The sequence below is a fragment of the Pristis pectinata genome, chromosome 8, assembly GCF_009764475.1.
Source record: "Pristis pectinata isolate sPriPec2 chromosome 8, sPriPec2.1.pri, whole genome shotgun sequence".
In the NCBI taxonomy this organism is placed as follows: Eukaryota; Metazoa; Chordata; class Chondrichthyes; order Rhinopristiformes; family Pristidae; genus Pristis; species Pristis pectinata.
In genome coordinates this window covers 17,976,068-17,997,972 of record NC_067412.1, presented here as the reverse complement: position 1 = coordinate 17,997,972, position 21,905 = coordinate 17,976,068, and the positions used below count along the sequence as shown (strand labels likewise).

The 21,905-nt window shown below is 38.8% G+C and overlaps 1 protein-coding gene across 1 annotated transcript; it reads right to left on the bottom strand.

Annotated features, from left to right (window-relative positions):
* Positions 1–4,232: 4,232 nt before the first annotated feature.
* On the bottom strand, positions 4,233–21,012 carry rsl1d1 (ribosomal L1 domain containing 1). Its single transcript, XM_052021673.1, has 9 exons — positions 20,943–21,012; positions 17,997–18,136; positions 13,359–13,497; positions 12,121–12,269; positions 10,918–11,019; positions 9,057–9,150; positions 7,931–8,056; positions 6,769–6,984; positions 4,233–5,551 (listed from the first exon to the last, which is right to left on the bottom strand). Exons 1-9 carry the CDS (start codon positions 20,964–20,966, stop codon positions 5,228–5,230), a joined length of 1,314 nt encoding a protein of 437 aa, XP_051877633.1. The 5' UTR covers positions 20,967–21,012; the 3' UTR covers positions 4,233–5,227.
* Positions 21,013–21,905: the final 893 nt, after the last annotated feature.

The following is a 21,905-nucleotide window of genomic DNA, read 5'->3' as shown; positions in this document are numbered from 1 at the left end:
TGGGAAATGGGTCGAGCATGAATGAGGAGCTGAAAGAAACATTGGTAAAAGATCAGTATCGGAGGAGTTAATAGGACTCCTTTAATAGTTAAAGCCAATAAATCTTCAGGGCCGGATGACTTGCATCGTAAAATTTTGAAAGAGGTGGATGCACAGGTTGTTATCTTACAACACTTTATAGAAATTCCCACAGAATAGATGGGAGCAAATGTAACCCCTCAAGGATTAACAGGCCATTTAGCCAGGCAGAAGTGGAATCTATAAGACGGACTCTGGATCTCACAATCTACCTTGTTGTGACCTTGCACCTTATTGTCTCCCTGCACCGCACTTCCTCTGTAGCTGCCACACTTTACTCTGTATTCTGTTATTGTTTTACCCTGTACTAGATCAATGCACTGTGTAATGAATTGATCTGTACAAACCGTATGCAAGACAGGTCGGTATAAGTGACAATAAGAAACCAATACCAAGTTGACAACAGGGTATTTAGAAAATAATAATAGATTTGGCAGAATCAACATGGATTTATCAAAGTGAAGTCATGTTTGTTGAATCTGTTAACTTTTTTAGGTTGTAACTTGCAGAATAGTTAAGGGCAAACCAATTGACGCGGAATATTTGCACTTTCAGGAGGTTTTCAATCGGGTAGAAACATACAAACAGAAAAACAGGAGCAAGACGAAGCTGTATGTTCGATCCAACCTGTTCCACCATTCAATACAATTGTGGCTGATCATTCAAAGTCTGAAACACGTTTCTGCTTTTTCTTCATATCCCTTGATCCATCTAGTTCTAAGAACAATATCTAACTTCTTAAACATATTTAATGGTTTGGATTCAACTGCTGTGGTACAGAAGTTCGGAGGTTCACCACTCTTTGGATGAAGAATTTTTTCTTCATTTCAGTCTTAAAAATGCTAAATGCTATGTTGGTGCTGGAAGAGTGGCAACACTTGTGGGCTGCCCCCAGCGCATTCTTAATGCAAAAAGACGCATTTCACTGTGTGTTTCGATGTACATGTGACTAATAAATATCTTACATATCTCCTGTTCTTGGATCCTCTCATTACCATTATGAATGGTAAAATACAAATATCTTCAGCCACCTGCCATACCTGCACACTTACCCTCATTGACTGGTGCACCTAGGTCTCATTGTACCTCCCATTTTCTAATCTATTGCCATTCAGATAATAATCTGCCATCTTGTTATTGATATTAAAGTGGATGACCTCACATTTATCTATATTCTCCTGCATCTGCTGTGCCCAATCCCTCACCTCCCTGGATCCTCCTCACAACTCACTCATCCGACTTTGTATCATCTGCAGACTTGGAGATAGCAATGATTTAGATGAGGGAATTAACTGCTATATGTATTGTGAGTAGCTGGGATCCCAGTGCTGATTTCATTGGTATCTTGCTAGTCCACTGCCTGCCATTCATAAAGAAACTCATTTATTTCTAATCTTTTGTTTCCTACCAGCCAACTAGTTCTCTATCCAAGTCAGTACTTTATCCCCAATCCCGTGTGCTTTAATTTTGCATACTAATTTCTTATGCCGAACTTTATCCAAAGCCTTCTGGAAATTCAAATATGCCACATCCACTGGTTTGCCCTTATCTATTCTGCTGGTTACATCCTGAAAAAAATACAAGTATGATTTCCCTTTTGTAAATCCATGTTGACTTTATCTGATTCTGTCTCTCTTCCCCAAGTGCTCCGCTATTAATCTTTTATAAAGAACTCCGGCATTTTCTCCGCCACCGTCAGGCTAACTGGTCTATAATTCCCTATTTTCTGTCTGCCTTCTTTTTTAGAATAGTAGGATTAAAGTAACCCTCCAATATCATTGGAACCCTTCCAGAATCTAAAGAATGTCAGAAAATGGCCATAAAGCATCCACAAGAAACTATTAAAACAAAAATCAGAGCACACCATACTGGCATGGATTGAGGATTGGTTAATGGACAGGAAAAGAGAGCAGGAATAATTTTTGGGATGGGAGACTGTGACATGTGGGATGCTGGGACCCCAGCTGTTCACCAAATAGATCAACGATTTGAATAAAGGGACCAAGAACAACATCCCCAGGTTTGCTAATACAAAGCTTGGTGGCAGTAAGAATTGTAAGAAAACAGAGAGTCTTTGGGCAGATATAGACAGGTGAAATAAAAGGGCAGTGATGTGGCAGGTGGCACACAGCGTGGTAAAATGGGAGGTCAAGGTCATCCACTTTGGCAGAAAAAACACTAGAACAGTAAATTTTAAATTGTGTAAAAATGAAAGTTGGTGCTCAGAGGGACCCGAGGTCCTTGACAAAATTTACTGACAGTTAATCTGCAGGTACAGGAAGCAATTCGGAAGTCAAATGGTATGTTGGTCTTTATTACAAGAGGATTTGAATAGAAGCATGAAGGTGCCTTACTGAAATTAGATAGAGCCTTGGTAAGACAGTTCCCAGAACATTGTGTTCAGGTCTGGTTGCTCTAAGGAAGCATGTACTTGTGATAGAGGTGTGCAACAAGGGTTCATGAGACTGATTTCTGGGAGAGGAGAGATACTATATGCTCTGGAATGCAGAATGAGAGGTGATCTTGTCAAAACATACAAAATGTACACAAAGCTGCAGAGTAGATGGAGGAATAGATGCTTTCCCCTGACTGGATGCCTCAGAAATTGTAGGTAGGTCATTCTGGACTGAGAGCTTTTCATCCAGAAGGTGAGGAATCTTTGGAATCCTCTACCCAACAAGGCTGTGGAGGCTCATTCACTGCTTGCTTTCAAAACAGATATCAATAGACTTTTGAAAATTAAAGAATTGAGACTCTTGGGATTAGTACAAGAATGTGGTGCTTAAGAAAAATATCAGTCATGACTTTATTGAACAGTGGGTCAGGTTTGAGGGGATAAAATAGCCCGTATTTCCCTTCTGTTCTTAAAGTCATTATTTCCATTTCTTATGCAATGTCGCTGGTTTCCAAGTCATGCTATAATTTATTGTCAAGCGTGTGGAATTTTTAGAACATTTATTTTTAATCAGTCACCAAGAAGAGTTTTGGATCCTTTGTGGAAAGATGAGCTATTTTGCCCATGTGTATACATAACTTCTTAGTTGTCAAAAATCAGGAGAGTATCATTTGCCATTTCCATAGCAACTTTTAAGTCTGCACAATTCTCTTAATGTATTTTATGTAGTTGGTACTGAAGATTGATTTCTTAGCAGAGTCCTTAGTCGCTGCTGCATACAAAGAATTATTCATTAGTGACAGCTAGGAGTACAAGGAAATCTTTGTGTTTGAATAATTGTTTATGCTGTGAGAGCACTAGTAACAGCTACATATGGTACTGCCAGAACATAGCTAACCTTACATGGAATGCAGAAAAGTGTTGGGTAAATAATTACAGTTCTCTGTTATGAACATCCCACATTAAAAAAAGGAAATATCACAAACACTTGCTTCTTGAATATAAATGGAAACCAAATCACAACACCTGATATAAACTAAGAGACCCTAAAAGAGTCTTTTGTTTCAGTTATAAACAGCAACCTCTTGCCAGGAATGAACAAAATGGGCTTTAGAATACAGAGCATTTGTCAATATTGCAATTAGTAAATTTATCCTTAGGAGAAAATGCTCCCAGCTGTTGCTACTATTTGTATTTGAAGTTTTTATATTCATTTACTAACCAACTGCTTAAATCATCACTTCTAACGTCAGAGTTTAAAGCAAAGACAAGTTTTATACACATCCGTCAAATGAGCAGTAATTTCATTTCAGCAGCTTCTGTAAATGGCATTTTTCATAGCAAACCTTGGTAAGCTATTTGACCTGAAAAGCTACCCCACCAATCAATGCTCATCTGCAATGCTCAGCCAGCTGAATGATAAACCAGAAAAGTGCACCTCGTATCCCTCAAGTTAGACCATGGGTTTAACTGTAAGAAACCGAATAAAACTGGGTACTCCTTGATCTGTATGGTTCAGGTCATAAGGGCAGTTACTTCACCTGTTGAAATATAATTCTCCAATGGAAGATATTCTGACCACTTTTAGATTTACAAATGCATCTTAATCAATAAATTAAAGATTCAAACCAGATTTGTCCATAAAAATACAAGTATGCACAACTCAATCTTCCAAGAAATGTCACGAGATATACTTCACATACTCCCAAGCTACTTGAGAAAATCAAGACACAAAACAAAGACCTGAAACTACAAAGCTACAATTAAAAAAAATTTTATTTGGTTTCTGGAAGCCTAATATACTATTAATAAACAAAGTTCTGACATGAGTTTACATTTCAATTGACAGTTCTCATGGCAAACGTTCCACACAGGGTAACGACAAATGAGGATGAGCCAAATTCAACACTAATATGGGCATACATTAAATCGTACTGAATTAAGTTCTTGTGCATTGGAATTTTAACAGAATTCTTGCAATGCATTTCCCTATTATACTAAAGTGTCATTAAAATTTAACAGTCTGCCTTGCCTGATTCACCTGTCACACAGAAAATGAGAAATGCTTTTGCACAATGTTACAATGCGCAGCATTAGTTGACATTAAAATTTAAAGAACAGTTGGCCATTTCTGTCATTCCTTTGTCAAGACGCTAATTCGGCAATTGTTTTGATTACAGTCATTCATTCTACGTAATGAATACTTGTCTCTAATGAGTCATCAGCAAGACTGCTGTATTGTGGTCAATTGCTCTTCTATGGAGCAACAATGACAAAGAGGCAAAATGGGGGACAAAGACATTCAATTATCATCCAGAGCATGACACAAACATACCAAATCCATGTCCCTTGGTTAGAAAATGGCAGATGGACTAAGGAAAGTATGACATGCTAAGGAGAGGGATAAGGAGAGAAATAAAGGCACTATAAAGCTCAAATTATATTTTTGGTTACAACAATGATTGTGTGCCCTTTAATTTAAAATTTTACTGTAAATTGTAAGTTAACTTTATTCCCATGAAAGATGCACAGATCATGATATCTATGCCAATAAGTCCAACTAGACATGTTTTTATATAGTTACCAGAGTGGTCAATGAACGATCTCATTACATTATTAAACTTTGTCATGTGCATTTAAACAGTTATAATAAACACAATGTTTCTACAAATAGACCACCTGTCATGGTAAAGAATTTATTGGCAATGTTTGAGTAAAAGAGAATTACACTACTCAAAAATACATGGGTAAAACTCATACAGACTGTGGAATCCTTTGCTTTTCTTTCTTTTTGGGTGTTTTCATTGTTTTTGGGATTCCAAGCGACTTCCTCTCATGTTTTTTCGCTGTTTTCTTTCGTGCGCTTTTCTCCAAAGAGGAATCATTTTTTTTCACTTCTGTTTTTGGTGTCTCAAGGCCTTTCTCTTTTTTCCCTGGAGTATCTGGTTTTAGACTTCCTGGATTTTTGTTAGGCGTTTTCTGTGGTGTTTTGCATTTTATTTGCAGTGATTTCTTACCAGCTGGGGTCTCATTTTCATCAACTGCCTTTGGTGTGCTGTGGCATTCTCCTTGCAATTTCTACTCAGCAAAAAAAGGAACAAATAGAATTAAAAAACAAATATGATGTGATACAGAAAAAAAACAGCAGTGTAGTTTTGGAATGAGATCCAATTTCCATAAATGGCAAGTAATTCACTTCAAATTAATAAAGCCTCACAGTGAAGTATCCTCGTGGCACACAAAAATCACATGCTCATATAAGGGAGAACAATTAAAATTCTGTCAATATTCAACTCTTCACTGTTAGCAGAATCAAGTCAACTAAACATTTGTTTGGCTTCTGCTAACTTTATAAACATTCAAGTGTATTCTACAGGGCGCCACTTTGGCAAAAAATCCTTCAATGTGAGAGCTGCACTAACTACCGAAATAACTCGTCGTTTAGTACCCTTTGATGATTTGCACACTCTCTCTTTTATTTCACACTCCATCTTACTTTGTCCAAACCTGTGCCCAACCTCTCAATATATTGCACCCTTCTTTCACATTCTCATACTTATTTCCTTTCCTCCTATTCATGATTTCTGTCTTCTGACAACATGGGAGGCTACTTGTCCTATTGGGTCCTTGTTGGCGCCCAGCAGAGCAATCCAATTTGTAGCATTCCCTCTACCTCTGCATATTACTCTCTTTGGTTCTGCTTGTTTTCTGTCCTGCCTGTTGCCATGTCTACACATTTTGCCTGGTCACAGTGATTTTATCTCCAAACCTCCTCTTCTCTTTAGTTGATCCTTTGTTTCTGTAGTTCTGCCCAGATATTGCGTTCTCTCTCGATCCCAAAATATCTATCATTCTTCAGTTTCTCTTCCATTTGTCTCTCTCTCACCCTAAATCCCCTCCTTCCTCAATCTCTCTCTCTATGCCTCTCTCTCATTGTTTTTCAGTCTCATTCTCTCTGCCTCCTTCTCCTCTACTTCTGCCTGCATCTTTTCCTTTATGCTCTGTAATTTTCTTTCTTATCTCTGTCCTTCTCTTCCTCTAATTTTTGCTCTGCACTCCCCTTGTGCCGCTCCACCACACTGTTGTTGTCCCATTCACGTTTCTTTAATATTACTTCTCTTGCTTTGTCTATTTCACACTGACTACCTGGATAAGCTAGCCAAACATGTAGACACACAATTTATAAATCATAATGAACAAGCCAATGGTATTTGTACACAGGGACGTTATGCAAGGGCATGATTAGCTCCAAGGGAGAAAGTAGAAAGAAAATCTATAACGATGATACAACATACTTGCAATTTCGCTTTCTTTGCGGGTGTTTGCTCTTCAATAGGAACCAGTTGTGGTATTTCTTCTTCTGCACAATGTTTCTGGTCAGCATGTTTTCCCAGTTTTATGTTTTCTGAGTTTTCTTCCACTGCTTCTACAAGGACATTGGTAACCTGAGATGATGGTAGGTCAGTTGGAACTTCCAAATTCTCAACTTTTTTCGTTTTCTTGCGTTTATTCTGATAAAAAATGAGTTGCATTTGTAAGAAAACATAATGAGCCCTTTCACCACTACATTAAATGACCCATCTCCAAGTACAACAGCAACTTTGCGTTTCTCACCAATCTACTCTGCTTCTAGGTGGCTTAGCTCATGACTTTTGCTGACTGAATATTTTTCAGCCAAGGATATTTCTCAGAAATAAGGTCTTCTCAAAATCACAACTGTCTTTTGACTTTCCTACCCACCATAAAGTAGAATATCTTATTACACAATTATTCATTAGGCCGTCTCAGAGCTGGGTTATTTTTATTGGTATTCTTCAAACTGAGATGCACCTCACAAGAAGCCCTTACTTCCATGCGAGGAAACCAATAATTAAGATTTGCACATTGACTGAAATTCAAATGACAACAATCCTGATTAACATCATTCTGACATTTTAATCTGCTTCTATACCAGAAACAGACAGTCATTGTTCAAAGCATGCAATTTAATCCATACGTTAAAACCTTACAAGCCGATCCCAGCACACCCCAGAATGACCTGTCACACCTAAAGCTTCATTTTATGCCAAAGCTGAGGAAAGACTTAAAGGTCAGATCATTTTACAAAGGATGACGGGACATTTTCCCAGGATGCAGTCAATTCCATTTCTTCATCAGGACTGGAAAGAAGGCAGAAGCCAGAATAAGAAGGTGGGGGGAAGAGGAGCAGCACATGCAGGCAGGTGATATCAAGTCCAGGTGAGGGGGAAAGGTAGGTGGGTGGGTGGGGGGAGAGAAGATGTAATAAGCTGAGAGGTGATGGGTAGAAGAGGCAAACAAGAAGAAGGGTCTCAGCCCAAAACATTGACTGTTTATTTCCCTCCATAGATGCTGCCTGACCTGCTGAGTTCCTCCAGCACTTCTTGTGTATTGCTCCAGATTTCAGTATCTGCAGAATTTCTTGTGTTTCCTACTTACAGTTTTTTTTTGTTTCTTGGGATTGTTCTTTTGAAGCTCCTTAAGGTTATACATATCAGATGTATATATAGGAAGTGCAGGAGAGTTTGCAGTTTTCAGGTGAAGAATTTTCACATTTTTCCATTGCTGTGGCCAGAAGAAAAATAAAACATTTCTAAGGTAAGTGTGGAAAATAGATGAGATACTGTCAAGAAGGCCCTCGTAATCTTTGGAAGTAGAACTAGAGTCATTTTGCCAGACCAATGCTGCACAAGACATATACTTCTGAGCAAACTTATTTTAATAAATTAATTGTGCCATTTATAATCACAATTACAGATGTGATAAAGCATGCCAAGATATTAAGGTGGATAATACCACAAAAAACGAGATGAGCAATGCTGGATTCTGAGTTCCCCAAGCCATGTGGTGTAGAATGCAAAAATGCTTGAGAAAGCTAATGGCCTAGGATTAGAATTCAATTTCCAATTTTTGTGCAAAATTCAAAGTTTGCAGAATTCCAAAATTTAACCATCCCAAATTGTTAACATTGACATGAAAATAAACTTATGCCTGATTCTGACAGAATGCATTTAATCTATTCTCAATCCTGTTCTGTTCATTTCAATACCCTATAATTACAAATTTTGATGACAATGCAATTCTAAATTGACAAGCGAATCTAAGAAAATGTTTTATAACAAAATGCTCTAATTGTAAGGGGCTAGGTGATGTAATGGCCTGACTTGCAGCCTATGGCTGTGGTGGCCAAAAAGTTAAACTTTCATCACCTCAAATGAGAACAAATACAACCAAAATGTAATTGTTAAACACATAATCTTCCTGTGTTTCCTACATTTCTTCGATGCATACTGTACCAATTAAAAATGGAAGGTTGAGGTAAATATATACTTTGACCACTTAAATACGTTTCAGCAATTTGTTCACAGGATCCAAATAAAAAAAAAATAATGGTCCATAAAGAACATCTTTATGTCATTTGCAACATTCTAACATTCTTAAAGATAAATGTTCAGGATAAAGTACAAGATAAAAAAGTTGGAGGAATGGCAGGCTAGAAAATGAAAGTTGAGGTAAGACAAAATCATCCAAACAACATGTTCATAAAGAATAATTTCAAACATACCTGGGGCAACTTTACTTCAATAGTGCGAATAGCAGCAGTTACATTTTCCACTACCTCCTCCAACTTCATCCCAGTGTGAGCTACCTGGGAAGCACTAACAGGAAAAGAGGAAATTCCACCAAATGCACATATTCAATGAAAGGCAACAACTAATGCATTCAGCTAGAAAATGAAAATCAAAAAACTGCAGATGTTAAAAATCAGAAATAAAAACAAAAAATGAAAGAAACACTCAGCAGTCTAGGTAGCAGCTATAGAGGAATTTCAGGTCAATGACCCTTTGCCAGAGATGGAAATACAGAAAACAAGTTAGTTCTATGTTGCAGAGAGTGTGGGCGAGGGATGGATAGGACAAATGGAATCTTTCTGACAAGCTAAGAGAGAGCGAGAGAGCAAGAGTGAGAGAGAATGAATAAAAGTTTTGAACAGAGGATAATTGGAGAGCAAGAAACAAAGGAACGCAAATGTTGCTAAGTGCAGAGCTGTGGGACATGTCCATGTCATGGTGTGCTAATGGAGAGAATAAAACTGAGCCAGTATCACAGATTGTGGGAGTCCGCAGACTTGGAATTAATATTTATTGCTATTTGATTGCCCAAGATGGAGACAAGGAGAACCAGAAAGAAAAGGGAAGAGTTGGAGATGCACCATACGAAGACATGAGCTCGCAAAAATTGGTAGCAAAAGCAGCAGAAATTGAGTTCTGTATGAGTGCAGGAAGCAGCACCAATACAATTGTTGATGTTACCAGAAAAGTTGAGGGAAGGGACCCAAGTAGGACTGAAAGAAAGACTGTTCCATTTATCCTACTAAGAGACAGGCGTAGACTGAGAAACATCAACGGGAAGGAAAAGAGAGTAAGGACATTACCCCATATGAACACATTCAACATGATGTGATATTGGTTCAGTTTTTCTCTCTCTCTTTCCAGGCACAGTCTGACCTACTGGGCACATCCCATAACCCGGCACTTCACAACTTCAATGTTCCTTTGTTTTGCGTTCCCACTCTCCAACTGCTGTCAGTCCATTGTCTCTCTCTCTCCCCAGCAGCCCTCTTTAACCCATCAGCTGATAATTCCTACAATTGATCCCTGTGACAACTCTGGGCTCACCATATCAAATATTCCATTTGTCCTTCCCATTCTTACATTCTCTGAAACTTAAAACCAACGTGTTTTCTCTCTTCCTGGTTCTGACAAAAGCTTGAACCGAAACATTAACTGTTTCTCTTTCCACAGGTGCTGCCTGACCTGTAGTGTTTTTTGCATTTTCCATTCTTTAAGTCCCCTGAATTATTGTACATCTGTGAAGCACACCAAAATCTTATTCAGTACCTAAAAATTCATTCCTGCCTACAGTGTTATGAAAATAATCCACCCTTTCATGTTAGTTTTTCCAATTTAAGATTAATATTTTTGACTGTTGAGTAGACCATGTACTGAATAGAAGATCGGGATCGCTATTTTGTTTACCAATAATTAGGGAAAATAGAACTGGGATTCAAGTATGGTCTTGAAGTGATGGTGAGAAAAGATACTAAATTTTGGGAACACACAGCACCTTTGAAGTATAGATGCGTGTACCTTCTAGACCAAGTTGGATGGGATTCTAATGCAAAATAAATGTGACAATCGGAAATTAGGCACATCTGATTCGTCCATAGCAAATATTGAATTGTGCATGACAATCTGTAACCCCAAAAAATTTGGATTTCTACAAATACATTCATTCTTTCACCAATCTCATTCAGAACCCTTTTGTAACTGAAAATGAATTAACAATTTTGCAAGCTTAGGCCAGAAGACAGATTCTCTCAAATACTGAAAACACATGATGTAGACACAAGCCCTAATACTCACTAACAGCTGCCCTTGTTGTTGATTGGAAGGATTGTACCCTGGATTATTTTATTCAGTTCTTTTGCAAAATTCTTTGAAGACAGTTTAACTGGTAGAGGTACTCTGAAAACAGAGAACAAAATCAAAATAAGTCCATGCTAACAACATTGGCTTGACACAATATATTGTTCAATTTAATTGTAATTGTGAGCTTCTAAGTAGTCCTGGACATCAAGATATCTATAGAATTTCGAACTAGATAACAATTATTATGTTATAATAATGCATTGTTGTCCAATTAATGACACACAATGTGCACATAACAAAAATAGTGATAAAACACAGATTTACTTTGCGGATCACATACAAATTAAGGGACAGGAACCCCTAGAGATTCCTCACAAGACAATTTAACTGAAGTTGCCCACATAACCAAAATTGTAACAATCAGCTACCCAAAGGAACACAATCAGTACCAGAGTGCAACCTCTGTTACATATAGCTCATTCAACATGGAGTCTAAAAAAGAATCAATCCTCACTCCAGAAACGCAGATGCATAACCTAGATTTACAATTGTGAGGAAATATGAAAGGGTCACTTTCATTCTGCTGAGAAGTTATTGTCCAACCCACCCTTAATACAAAAAAATCCTGAAGTGCAATTCAGAGAAGTGCAGAGCAGTTCTTCCAGTATCCTGGTCAACATTTATCCTTCAACCAATATTTATCTCAACGTCGTTGTGAAACTTGTGTATGCAAATTGGTCACCTCATTTCCTTAAGTTATAACAGCGATTACATATCAAAACTCAATGGTTGGAAAGAGCTTAGATAGTGAAGGGCACTATATATATATGAACACTCTTTTTTAACAGATACAAAACTTTAAACTTGTTGGTGCAGCAAACACAACTCTGTCCTTGGTCTCATTACAAGTCTGAAAATACTCCCTATTGGGAATGGCAACATACGACTTTAATATTCTGCATCTCCGTGCTGAAACTGTTGCCCAATTCATCCATTTCATTATTCAAAAATGGTGTATTTACAGAGGGCCACTGTTTGAATGAGGATAAGCAACTGCAACTTAGAAATAAATGAAATAGCTTAGTATTTATTTTATATAACAATCAAAGGATTACTGAAGGCTCAAAATACAATGAGATCAATACCTGGGGCAATGGTTAAAATAATAAGAAATCATGGCAAGTTTACATAACTTACTTTTTAGACTTGTAAAAATGTTTCCCCACGTGAGAAGGTAAAAGTCGTCTGATTCGATCATCTGCCAGGAACAGGTCAAATCTGCTCAACAAGCGACGCTTTGCTTCAAATGGTTTGTATTCTGTCTTCAGTACCTTATATGGAATGATCTAACACAATAAAATGTAGGTTAACATTACACCAATTTGCCACTTAAGGTGTTGCTCAATCATATTCTAGCTAAAATGTAACTTTTATTGCTTTTCTGGATACCTAACCTAGAAATGGAAGATTAGGCCTCTGCAATGTACAAGCTTATTATACCTTTTAAGTTCTTTGCTCCAACCTTTATTTCTGCAATAAATTTTCTTTACTTTACAATATTACAAATTGAATGAAAACAATTAAGAACCAGTACACATACATGTAAGAATCAATGCAAAAAAAATTAACACAGTAAAGTCTTAAAAGGACCACAAAAGTTAAACAACAAAATTGTAACACAAACGAAAAAGAATCGGACAAACTCAGCACCACTTTGTTATTTCTGACATAAATTAACCTTCATACCAATGCAATAACATGCTTGAAATTAATTTACACAATTATAGGAGAATATAATTTCCAAAGAAAATAGATAGAAATACACTAGAACAAACTAGTCTCTCCAACGAGAACATTTCATTAATTATCCTCAACTACTGAAAATTATTGATCCCTATAATTTTAAACATTTTCTTCCTCTGATGGCTTTTATCGATGCAACTTCTTTTTGAATCCAATGGTACACACTAACCCTAGGAAATTTCAGAAGCAGTCAATGGGACATATCTAAAGTGACAGAAAAAATTAGACTATACATCAAGCTATTTCGCCAATCCTTGGTTATTATGCAGAATTAGGCTTTTTCTCAATCCTGGACATGGCTCCATGCACTCAAGTGAATGCATGGGAAGGATGGGGTACAGAAGGCAATTATGTCAATTTATTATATATCCCTTTCCCACACTTTAAAAATCCCCATAGAGGGTTTAAAAAAAAGCGATGGAGGTGATGCCCTGCTAATATGATGCTCATGAGCTGTTCTATCAGTCACCACCATGACAATTAAGCAAGAGTTACAAGATTTCGAAGAATAATACAGGGAAACACACACATCAACAAAGAACAACATTAAACAAAATCTTCACACAGATAATTTCACTTCTAAGAGGCAACCTGAAATAGTATGTTATTAGTTGCCCAGCTTTGAAGCCTACCTGTGTAATATTCTTAATCCCATGCTTATCGAGAAGATTTTTATAGAATTTCTGAGTCTGATCAGCAGTCATGTTTGGTTCATCTTTAGTGAAGAGACAAATTTCCTTTGTCTCCGATCGAACTTTATGAGGCAGATTTCTGCAAAAAATAAAGAAATAAAAATTCGAAATTATCCACAAAATTTTGCCACCCATGGTTTCTTGTTCAAAGCAGTTACATAACACTAAGTAATAAAACTGAAAATTAAATCATACAATTTACTATAAACTTCCTATCTAACTTATTTTATATATATTATGATCCTTAGTTTGTAAATTTAGATACTGCCACCCATTAATGCACATTGTCAATATCAAATATTTTAATTAGATAATTAAAGTGAAAACCTCAAGGGATATTACAGCCACATTTACAACGGGGTGAAGATAGAAAAGTAGTAAGAGCACTCACCATTTTATGGTGAATAAAATGTTGCAAACAGACTCCATTTATAGAACTACTTGTTTATTAGAATGAAGCTTTTTTCTTAAAATAGTCTTCTATAATTGCTTCTAAAGGTAATTTGCAATAATTTGCTGATTTGATCGAGTTACTTTAAGAGAAAGGAATATTCCTAACACAAATTTTGGAAGAAATCCCTGGGTGAGCTGCACGCCAGCGCAATCACTCAAGTTAAGTGATCAATTTTTAAATAAGCAGAGCTGTGACTGCTGCTGGCTCAAAGCTAAGTGCAAATTCTGGGCCAACATTACAACGCTTTGAACTTAATTTATTTGGATGACTAATGTTGTCCAAACAGGGACCAAAGAGATGAATTCCAAAGGTGTGGCAAAAGTGACTATCCTTGACATCAAGGCAGCATTTGACCAAGTGTGTGCCCCCTGGTAAAACTGAAGTCAATGGACATCAAAGGGAATATATTCCAGCTGTATTTGGGACAAAGGAAGATGACTGTCCTAGTTGAAAGTTAATCATACCAGCCACAGGACATCAATGCAGCAATTCCTCGTGGCAGTGTATTAGCCCCAGCTATCTTCAGCTGCTTCATCAATGACCTTATTTCATCACAATCTCAGAAGTGCAAATGTTCACTGATAATTGCATAATGTTCAATTCCATTCACAACTCCTCAGAAAATGAAGCAACCTATGCTTGCATGCAGCAACACCCAGATAACATTCAGGCACAGGTTGATAAGGGGCAAGTAACCACAGAAGTGCATAGTAATGACCATTTCCAATGAGAGAATCTAACCACCTCCCCTTGACATTCATGGCATCATCACTCCCGACACCCCTACTAAAATCAGCCGCATGTGGTCACCATTGACACTCAACAGGACCAGCCACATAAACAACATGATTACGGGCAGTTCACAGGCTGGTTTTAGAAGTTGGTGGCAAAAGGCTCACCTCCTGACATTTCAAGATCTTTCCACCATCTACAAAGCAGATGTTGGAATACTTCCCACTTGCTCAGATGAGTGCAGCACTCATAATTCTCAAGAAGCTGAACACCATCCAGGGCAAAGCAACTTGCTTAATAGGCACCCAATTAATCTGCCCAAGCATTCATTCCCTCCACCACTGGCACACAGTGGCTGCAGTGCGTACCATCTACAAAAATGTACTGCAGTTCCTTAGCCAAATTTCTGTAATAGCAACTCCCAAACTTGCGATCTTTATCACCAAGAATAGGGGCAGCAGGTGCATGGGAACCCCATGATGGGAAGGTTCCCCTCAAGTCATGCATCATCCTGACTTGGAAATATATCACTGGTCTTTCATCACTGATGTGTCTAAATCTTGCAACTCCCATCCCAGAAACACCATGGGAGTGCTTTTGCTTTTAGAAGAACTTCAGCAGTTCAAGAGGTGGCTCACCACCATCTTTTCTAGAGCACTTAGGGATGGGCAATAAATGCTGCCCTTGCCAGCATGCCCAGATCCTGAAAATAAATACCTTGATCCATTTAGTTGCAGAATTGATGTCTATTCACAACAAATAGAAATTTTAATGTTTTTTTGGCAACAAGCAACTTTACATCTCGTGGGTTAAAATGGTGTAACTGAAGATAGGCCACTATTGAGTTAGCAATCAGAACCTATCTTATACAAGCACTTTTTCAATCATGGCACAAGATGTGGTATTGGAGTGGGGAGGTAACCACGTCACAGATTAAAATCACATTTTAGTACTTGTGGCATAAACTACAGTGTAGAGGGTTTACACCAATCTACATTAACTAGTCTACAACCATCTTCATTCTTGAGATTGTGTGCACATCTAGAGGACTTTAATAGCCTATACCCTTTCCTTCCCAACTTCCATAAAACAGAAGCATGCTATTAGGCTCCAGTAACTGAAATCACCTTTTGTTCTGCTCAATCTCATCTCCATACCCCATCCTTTTTGCTCTCTAACTTCTCATTAACACAGAGCACAGCTTGAGGCACATAATGTTTTCTTTAAGATGTAAACAAAAAGAAAATAACTACATCTAAGACATTGAAAATACCTAAATCAAACAATCTGTTTGCTTTGTCAAAATAGGAATCATCTGGGGTTATTTTCAGTGTTAGATACAATTCTTGATGGACAAAGTTAAGGGGTTGCACTTACTGTTCACAATTTATATTAATGATTTTGACTTCAGGAATCAAAAATTTTCAAGTATTTTTACATCAAATGTGTTGATGGGGAGAGGTGGATGTGAATTGTACATGACCAGAAAATATTGCAATACAATATCAATAAATTTGTTGAACAGGCATTTAAATTGGTAACTGAATTTCAACACAGGTACGTGGGGGGTTTTGGGCCCAATCATACTCAATCTGACCTGTCACCCACATTTGGCCACCTAGCGAATCCCATAGTCACACTTACCTGCTACAGCAGTCACTTGAGAGACCATGAAGAAGACGTCCACCCCGTTGCCCTTCCATTAAGCAGAACTGACTGTGAGTGGTAACTAGACTTCAGGCTGCAGAACCTGAGGTGCCACCCCCCAGCACCATCCTGATGGCTTTTGATGGCACAATATTGTCAAAAGCATCTCACACTACTTTAAATGCCTTGAACATTCAGAGACATTTTGCAAAGGTTACACGGATTAATGTAATGAAAAACTGATTAAAACATTACTGAGTAATATCAAAAAAAGTAAACAAAACTTTAGCTAAATATTGTTGTAATAAGCTCCAGCAGCAGAAATGAGTCCAGGGAAACAGCAGGAGGGTAAATACAATGGCATCTGACCTCCAACATGTTCCATCCCTTTGTGCTGCTCTGTGCAGATGCAAAAGCCAAAGAGACTCTGAACAGTGGAGGGTGTCGGTTCCCTCCAGAACCACTGCTCACAATGACATACAATCCAGCCAATAGGTTTTGGTAAAAACACAGATTACACAGTACTTGAAAAATAAGTACTTGAAAAATAAGAATCTAAATGAGCTAGGGAACAAAGGAATTGCTCAAGTACAAGTTCAGATAGTTACAGAAGTTGAAATACAGGTCAATAATTGTAAAATAAAGCAGATACCAGGCTTCAGATACAGGGCACGGTAGTGTAGCGGTTAGCGTAATGCTTTACAGCACCAGTGACCTTGATTCAAATCCAGCCACTGTCTGTAAGGAGTTTGTACGTTCTCCTCGTGTCTGCATGGGTTTGCTCCAGATGCTCCAGTTTCCTCCCACATTCCAAAGACATACAGGTTAGGAAGTTGTGGGCGTGTTACGTTGGCACCGGAAGCGTGGTGACACTTGCGGGCTGCCCCCAGAACACTATGCAAAAAGATGTATTTCTCTGTGTGTGTTTCGATGTACATGTGACTAATAAAGACATCTTTAAAAAAAAAGTAGAGGTGTTGTCCGAAGGCTGCACTGGACCTTGGTTTGACCACACACTTTGGGAGTACTACCTTCCAATCTAATCACCAGACTATATCAACACAGAGGCACTGAAGAGGATACAAAAACAGGTCAACAAAGAGAAAATCAGAACTTTGAAGTTATACCTGGAATGATAAAGGCTGGATCTCTAAAAAAGCTGAAATAAGGCCCAATAGAAATCTTTAAAATTAGGAAAAGTTCTGCCAGACAAAAAGCATGTGCTCCCATTAGTGTGGATGAATGAAGCTAGAGGGTTTCAACAGAGGGTAGCAACTCAAGAATAGGGAATTGAGAATTTTCTTTATACCCAAGAGAGATAAAATTATGAAACTTGCGACTACAGGAATAGTTGCAGTTAATAGCTTAGGAGCATTAGAAGAGAAGACATAATCATAGGAAGTAGAGGGCAATGCTGAGAATTAATGATAAATAATGAGAACAGCAGCCTTATAATGACCTGTTTCTACACGGCATATTCAATGTAAAATGATTTTTTAAAAAAAGGTCTTATTTTGCTGCATCCTGCTACGTATTCCTAAATATTCCAAACATGTTCTGTTAAAAGTGCAACAATGAAGGAGACAAAAGCTTTTCTGTAATATTTTGAAATAAACTAAAAAAAAATCAAGATTTTGAACAAACACATTAAAACAACCTTCTTCAAATGAAGGAAAACGTGTCATCCTATTGTGCCTCAATCTTCACACGCAGAAGAGCAAAGGAATCTCTTTTGGTTTACTTACATTTTTATTGTTTGCTCCCGTTTTGCAATCTTCCACACTGTGACTTTTAGCAGTATAGTCTCATCTTCGTTCAGAAATAGCTTTGCATCACTTTTGCTTTTCTTCACGTATTCCTTCAATGCATTAATAGCCTTGCGTAGCTGGTGAGATGAGGTAGTGAAGATGATCAATTCAAAAGAACACATCCATTCTGGGATAATAAGGTATTTCAATTTCAAACTTTCAAATGCCAAAGTGCATCCAATGATGCAGACCCTTAACTACCTCAAGAATCGATTGTGATTTTCACGTCACCCCTTTAGATCATCCCATTCTTCCAATTTTAACCCTCGAGCAATCATGAAGAAGGCACGTTAGCGGCTCTACTTTGTTAGGAGTTTGAGGAGATTTTGTATGTCACCAAAGACTCTTGCAAATTTCTATAGATGTATGGTGGACAGCATTCTGACTGGTTGCATGACAGCCTGGTATGGAGAGTCCTACGCACAGGATTGCAAGAGGCTGCAGAAGGTTGTAGACTCAGCCAGCTCCATCACGGTCACAACTCTCCCCACGACCGAGGACATCTTCAAGAAGGTGGCATCCATCACTAAGGACCCTCACCATCCGGGACATGTCCTCTTCTCATTACTGCCATTGGGGAGGAGGTACAGGAGCCTGAAGACCCATACTCAACAATTTAGGAAAAGCTTCTTCACCTCTGCCCTCAGATTTCTGAATGGTCCATGAACACTACTTCATTATTCCTTTTGTTTTTGCACAATTTTGTAATTTATAGTATTTTTAGTCTTTACACTGTACTGCTGCTGCAAAACAACAAATTTCACGACATATAAGTCAGTGATAATAAACTTGATTCTGATTCTATTTCATTTCAAGGATGCTGGCTGATCTACGTTCTTCCATCATTACAGGTCCTCCCTAACTTACAGCATGTACATACAAATGAGCATTTGGGAGATTGGTGGGATAGATTTGCCAGCTGCTTGGGGCTGCAGGCACCTTCTGCCATGCATGAACACGGTTCAGGATCACACTTCCAACTTGCAAACTGTTGGGGTTAAAAACAGTTTACAGGAATGGAACCCTGTTGTAACCTGGGGAGGACCTGTATCACAGATTTTCATCTTTGTGTGTTTTTTTCCTCTCCCTTTACCTACAGGAAGAATTGCAATCAAGGACAGGAACCCTTACTTCCCCTCCAACCCAGAAATTTGTGGCACCCTCCAAGCAAGTTAAATGGAAATCAAGGCTTAGAATCTTACAATGTTGTTAAATGCTATGAAGTGAATTTATCCATTATACTTTCCATATCATATAAGCTTTTTGGCAATAACCATTACAATTGCGTATATCAGAACAATTTCAAAATTGCAACACTTTCTTGCAATTCAATTCCAAACCAAAATATATCCCATCCACCACTCCTCATCACTCAAACTCCCTAAGAGATCTAATTATATGACTACTCTGACTATCCAATTTTATTTTGAATCTCAGTTTTGCGGTAGGTAAATTAATGGCAGTGTCTTCTTTCCATTGTTTACCCATGCAGTACCAATGTCCTTCAGCATGATTAAAACACAGAAATTAATATTTCTAAAAATAGATGCTGCATAAAGTATAGTTGTACAGTTATTTAGATATGTTCAGGACAAAATTGGCCATGGAATTTGAATTCATAGAATGATTACAGCACAAAGGAGGCTGTTGGGTTCATCATGTTTACACTGGCTTTCTACCTGCCCTTTTTCCACAGCATTACACATTTATCCAAATCCCTCTTGGAACCTGCCCCAGGAAAGTATATTTCGGATTGCTACCACGTACTGCATAGAAATCTTTCCCCACTTCATATTTTATTATGATGTGGGAAGAATCCCATTGAGTCCATATGGGCTATTGGAGCAATCTCACCCCCCCAGTATTTCCCACTCACATGCCCACCTCCACTTGGGGATAATTTTTTGGAGCTAATTAACTTACCAGCCAGCATACATTGGGATGTAGGAGGAAACAGAAGCACCCAGGGAAACCCACATCATCACAGGGAGGGCGTGCAAACTCCATACATTCAAGACTGGATGTCAAGATCGATCCCGGTGTGCTGCCGACACGTCATCTTAATTCCCTTTCCCTTTATTTTATATCTGCGACCTCTTGCCCCAACCATTCCACCAAAGGGAACAGCCTCCCCACGATTCACTCTCTCCAGACTTCTCAGTATTTTATATGCCTCCTCAGCCTTTTCTTATCCAAAGAAAACAATCCCAGCTCTAATCTATTTTTTCAACTGTAGCTCCTCGTCCCAGGAACCTTCCCCATGATATACCATGGAATCTCATGACTGCCTCCAAATCCGAAGCACGGGGGAGGCTGAAAACCGGCCTGATGCTTTCCACGGGATTTCTCAGAAATTAAAAACCGAAGATGCTCAAGGGAAACTGAGTTAACAAAGAAAGAAACACGTTAAAGGGAGACACAGGAGACTGCAGAATCTGGAGCAAAAACAGCTGGAGGAATTCAAGCAGCATCTGTGGAGGGGAAATGGACAGTCGAGACCCTCCATGTGGACTGGAAGAGGTTTCTCCATCCACAGGCGCCTCCTGATCGATGCTTCCAACAGTCCCCGTTTTGTTGTTTTTAATTTTTCGATTTCCAACACGTGCATTTTATTACTGAACGTTTCGCGGAGTCTCCGCCTGTAAACCGGCGTCCCGCTGAGCTCAGCCGCCCCGAACCCGAGCGGTGCGGAGGAACCAACGTGCGCTGCTCGGCGGCAGGGGGAGGCCCGGCGAGGCCCGGCCGTCACCCACCGTAGCCGCGGCCACCGCCACCGGCCTGAGCCAGCCGCCTGATTCAACCCGCCCCGTCACATCTTATCCCAGCTCTCCTCCCATTCTAAATCCAAAGGAGGGCGCCCAAGTCCCGGCCCGTTCCTCGTACCTGCTCCGTATCCACCGCCTCCATCGTCTCCACGTGTGGCACCCGGCGCGACTCTCAACAACCAAACTTTATCGACAGCACAGCGGTTGCGGCGGGCGAGCGCTGCGGCCACCAGGGGGAGCGGCGAGCAGCCTGGTCCACACGACAAGTCTTCGCAAGCACAACTTAGTGAATCACTATAAACTTATTTCAATAAGTTTCTAACCGTTCTCAACAAAACATAAAACGCTGGAAGAACGCTGCAGCGTAGAACTCATCTAATGGTGAAAGAAATAGTTAAGGTTTCGGGTTAACATTAGAACTTCCATTTTCACTTTTTTGACAAGTTCTTCCACTGTACCTCGGTAAAAGTGACAGTAAACCAATACTACTTCTACTCAGGTGGGTCTTGGGATCGAGGATGAACTACAAATAAGAACACATTAAACTTCAGTACAAAAAAGGGGAAAATGCACCAAATGTTGAAATTTAGTATTTAATATAAAAGAAACATGGGAATCAACAGAATTATCAGCAACTGAAAAAGAAAAAACAGGTTGGTGCTCTGGATGCAAGTTTCTTTGGTTACAAACATTACTTCAGAGGTATTCCCGAGGACAGCCTCAAGTAATTCTTTCTAATTCAGCAAGTTGCAAATGATCTGAGTGCCCTGTCTGAAGGGGCGGCATTGCACATTTCAATTTTCAGCTTTCAAAAGAAAAGCAACATTTTGGGATAAAAAAAAGTACAAGTATTTTTGAAAGCCAGAAAGGACATGGGTTACATGGCCAGTAGGAGAGTCATGGTTTAAATAAAAATGGAAAAAGACAATTGAACAGTTGGTTATTTTGCCAAATGGAGTTTTGTCTTGAACACACAATTTCTCATTTACATTCTCTACTGGACATTTCACTTTTATTCTAGCATTGAATACAAACCAAATTTCAAATCAGACACATGTCAACCCAACAGATCTTAGACAAA

Excerpts from the sequence above, each read along its gene's own strand:
- rsl1d1 (XM_052021673.1), bottom strand. The coding sequence starts at position 20,966 with ATGGAGGCGGTGGATACGGAGCAG. Across the intron at positions 13,498-17,996 it reads CGGGAGCAAACAATAAAAAT|AAATCTGCCTCATAAAGTTC; the intron begins GTAAGTAAACCA and ends TATTTTTTGCAG. Across the intron at positions 8,057-9,056 it reads TTGAAGTAAAGTTGCCCCAG|CAATGGAAAAATGTGAAAAT; the intron begins GTATGTTTGAAA and ends TTCTGGCCACAG.